The sequence below is a fragment of the Benincasa hispida genome, chromosome 12, assembly GCF_009727055.1.
Source record: "Benincasa hispida cultivar B227 chromosome 12, ASM972705v1, whole genome shotgun sequence".
Classification (NCBI taxonomy): Eukaryota; Viridiplantae; Streptophyta; class Magnoliopsida; order Cucurbitales; family Cucurbitaceae; genus Benincasa; species Benincasa hispida.
This window is the reverse complement of record NC_052360.1, coordinates 8,400,172-8,403,164: the sequence shown is the minus strand read 5'-3', so window position 1 is coordinate 8,403,164 and position 2,993 is coordinate 8,400,172. Positions and strand designations below refer to the sequence as shown.

Genomic DNA, 2,993 nt, shown 5'->3' with positions numbered 1-2,993 from the left:
GTGTCTCAAAAGCCATGTGTCACCCTCATATTGTCCATGTGCCTTTGATGTCTATGTAAGTCCACATCCTACTTATCACTTTACCTATAAATAGTGGCATTTAGTGGAAGTTAAAATGGCACACCTAAGAAATCCACTTCAGATTCCACTAAATTTTCTATGATCCAATTTTATAATTTTAGTTATTTATTTTAAATTATATTTTATTATTATTATATTATATTTTCTCTATATCCGTATCCTATTGTGTTCCTTAATTTCACAACATAAATTATTTTTTACCACATATAATCGGTAAGAATATCTTTTAATTTTTAAAAGTATAAAAAGAATTAATAAAAGTATAAAGTTGAAGATAATTTTCTGTAATTTTAGTTTTGAAAAAAACCTTTATTATTTCAAATTAAAATAATTTGATAGGATTGATACAAACTCTAGGTTGTCCTATTTTAGTTCCTATAATATTTACTAATTGGTTTAACAAAAAATCTGAATATTAACTTCAAAATTCAAACCAAGGTTATTAAACATATACATAAAACATCCTCTAAAAGAAGGTAACGATCTCTCATCTCCACAACTAAAAGAACAAAATATTGAAACCGTAGAAACAGTAAGTAAATTTTAATTTATTCCTTTTGCAAAAAAGGTCCCCTATTATGGATTAATTTAATTGCAAAAAAAAAAAAAAGAGGAAAAAAAAAGAAAAAGAGTTGGGTTGATGATGAATTAAAGGTATTTTTTGGTTAGTGAATGTGTTTTTATAAGTCCAGCTGAAATGAGTTCTCCTTCTTGCCCTGCTTCTTCTGTTTAAATATCTCTTCTTTCTCCATTCCTTTTCCTCTCAATTTCCTTACAAACACAGAGGAGAGAAAGAGAGAGAGATAGTCTAAATTCTTCTCTCAATTTCCTTCTGGGTTTTGTTTGGTTTCATTCTTAGAGCTCTCAATATAAACAAATTAAAAACTGAAAAAAAAGAAAAGAAAAGAAAAGAAAGAACAAAGAGAGGAAGAAGAAGAAGAAGAAGAAGAAGAAGAAGAAGAAGAAGAAGAAGAGTTTTAATTTCCATGTCTTCTGATCTGTTCATTCATGGCGATTCTTCTTCTTCTTCTTCTCTGTTTCGTTGCTCCTCTTCCGATTTGGTTTTCCCTTCTGATGCAGAACTTCAATTCTTCTCCGATCATTATTCCCCAAATTTCTCAGATTCCGCCGTTGATATTCTTAATTCCATTCCTTCTCAAGAAAACCCACTCCCCGATGGATTCAATTCAAATTCCATCGACCATTTCATTCCGATGCAAGGCTTATCCCTCTCTCATCCCACCGATTTCCATCTCCTCTCTCATCCTTCTTCTTCTTCCTCAAATGGGTTTCAAAATCTCTCCAATTTCGATGTCAAAAGCGAAGAATCCCTTCTGGGTTTCAATCAACCTCTCTGTTTCGACCCTCCTTCTGAAAATGCAGCCACCGCCACCGCCACCGCCGTCGTCGATAAATCCTTACTCCTCCATAGAAGCTTCAGTGAAAAACCCGGCTTCCAATCCCGACTCGAATCCCTTCTAATGGAATCTCCAAATTTCCCCAATAATCACCACTCCCTCCCTTGCCCCGAATCCGACTTTTTCTCCTCACAAATCCGACGCGTCTTTAGCACCGGCGATTTACAGGTTTTCATCTCTCTATTTTTTATTAAACTTGCTCTGATTTTTTTGTTTGTTTGTTTTAAATGAGTATTAATTAATGTTGGGGGGGCAGAATTCGGGGATGGGGAGGATGGAGAATGGAAGCTCGTTAATGGAGGAAGGGAATTTCAAAGTGGGAAGATACAGTGCAGAGGAGAGAAAAGAGAGGATATTGAAATACAGAGCAAAAAGAACACAGAGAAATTTCAACAAGACGATAAAGGTTAGAATCAAAAAAGAAAAAAGAAAGATTAATAGAAACTGTAGAAGAAGATCGGAGGGGATTAATGGAAGTGAGTTTATGATTTATGATTAACAGTATGCATGTCGGAAAACGCTAGCCGACAACCGGCCGAGAATACGTGGCAGATTTGCACGCAATGACGAGCCTGGAGAGATTCCCAAAGCTGCATGTTCAACCAGGGAAGAAGACGAAGATGATTTCTGGGTATAATTTCTTTATTTTATTTTATTTTATTTTATTAATCACTATTATTATTATTTAATTTACTTTTTTGTAGGGAAATTTTTGCGGGATATTTCCACATCAGCTTTTTAAACAGCTGAGGTGGCAACGAAGAACTGAGATTCTCTCTTTGAAAATTTCAAATTTTGCCACCTCATCTCAATTTTAGGAACTTCAGATTTAAAATTTTGAAAAATAAAAATTAAATCTCATTCTTAGTTTTTAACTTTTAAATTTTAAACAAACTTTAAAAATGACTGTTTTAGTTCTATTTTTTTATAAAGAAAAAATTACTTTTTTGTTAGATCAGTTTTCTACTTTAAAATGTTTATCTCTAATTTTATTTAGCTTAAAATCACGTACTAACATACTAAAATTCAATTACATAATTGAAGCCAAGTCATTAATTTATTGAAATTAAGAATCAAAATAGTTATTTTTAAAATCATAAAAAAAAACTAACTATTTTTTTCTTACAAAAAACCCAGAAATTAAAATGGACTAAACTAAGATTTAAACTTTAGGGAAAAAAAAAAAAACTATTTTACCATATTTTCATCCTTAACTCAAATGATTAGGTATCAATATCTAAAGTTTCGAATCCCAGTATTTTCATTTTTTTTAAAAGTAAAGTAAAGAAAAAACAAGAAAATTTGTCATTTCTTATGAAAAGTTAATGTTTTTTTTTCCCTGTGCTATTTTCAAAATTACAAGTTTTTTTTTTTTTTTTTTAAATTTTGAATGCAGATTGAAGGGTTGCATGGAGGTGAAGAAGAAGGAACAATGAGAGGAAAGCAATTTGGTGAAGTGTACGGACGAATGCAATTTCAATATTGTGGTTTTTG

At 31.6% G+C, this 2,993-nt stretch overlaps 1 protein-coding gene across 1 annotated transcript in view; it reads left to right on the top strand.

The window, feature by feature from the left end:
• The first annotated feature begins 784 nt into the window (after nt 1-784).
• Nucleotides 785-2,993, top strand: part of LOC120067375 — a 74,697-nt gene continuing 72,488 nt past the window's right edge. The window contains exons 1-4 of the mRNA XM_039018947.1: nt 785-1,667; nt 1,756-1,905; nt 2,002-2,130; nt 2,896-2,991. Of these exons, the coding sequence (XP_038874875.1) occupies nt 1,068-1,667; nt 1,756-1,905; nt 2,002-2,130; nt 2,896-2,991 (975 nt within the window). The 5' untranslated portion in view covers nt 785-1,067. The remainder of the gene's footprint in view (nt 1,668-1,755; nt 1,906-2,001; nt 2,131-2,895; nt 2,992-2,993) is intronic.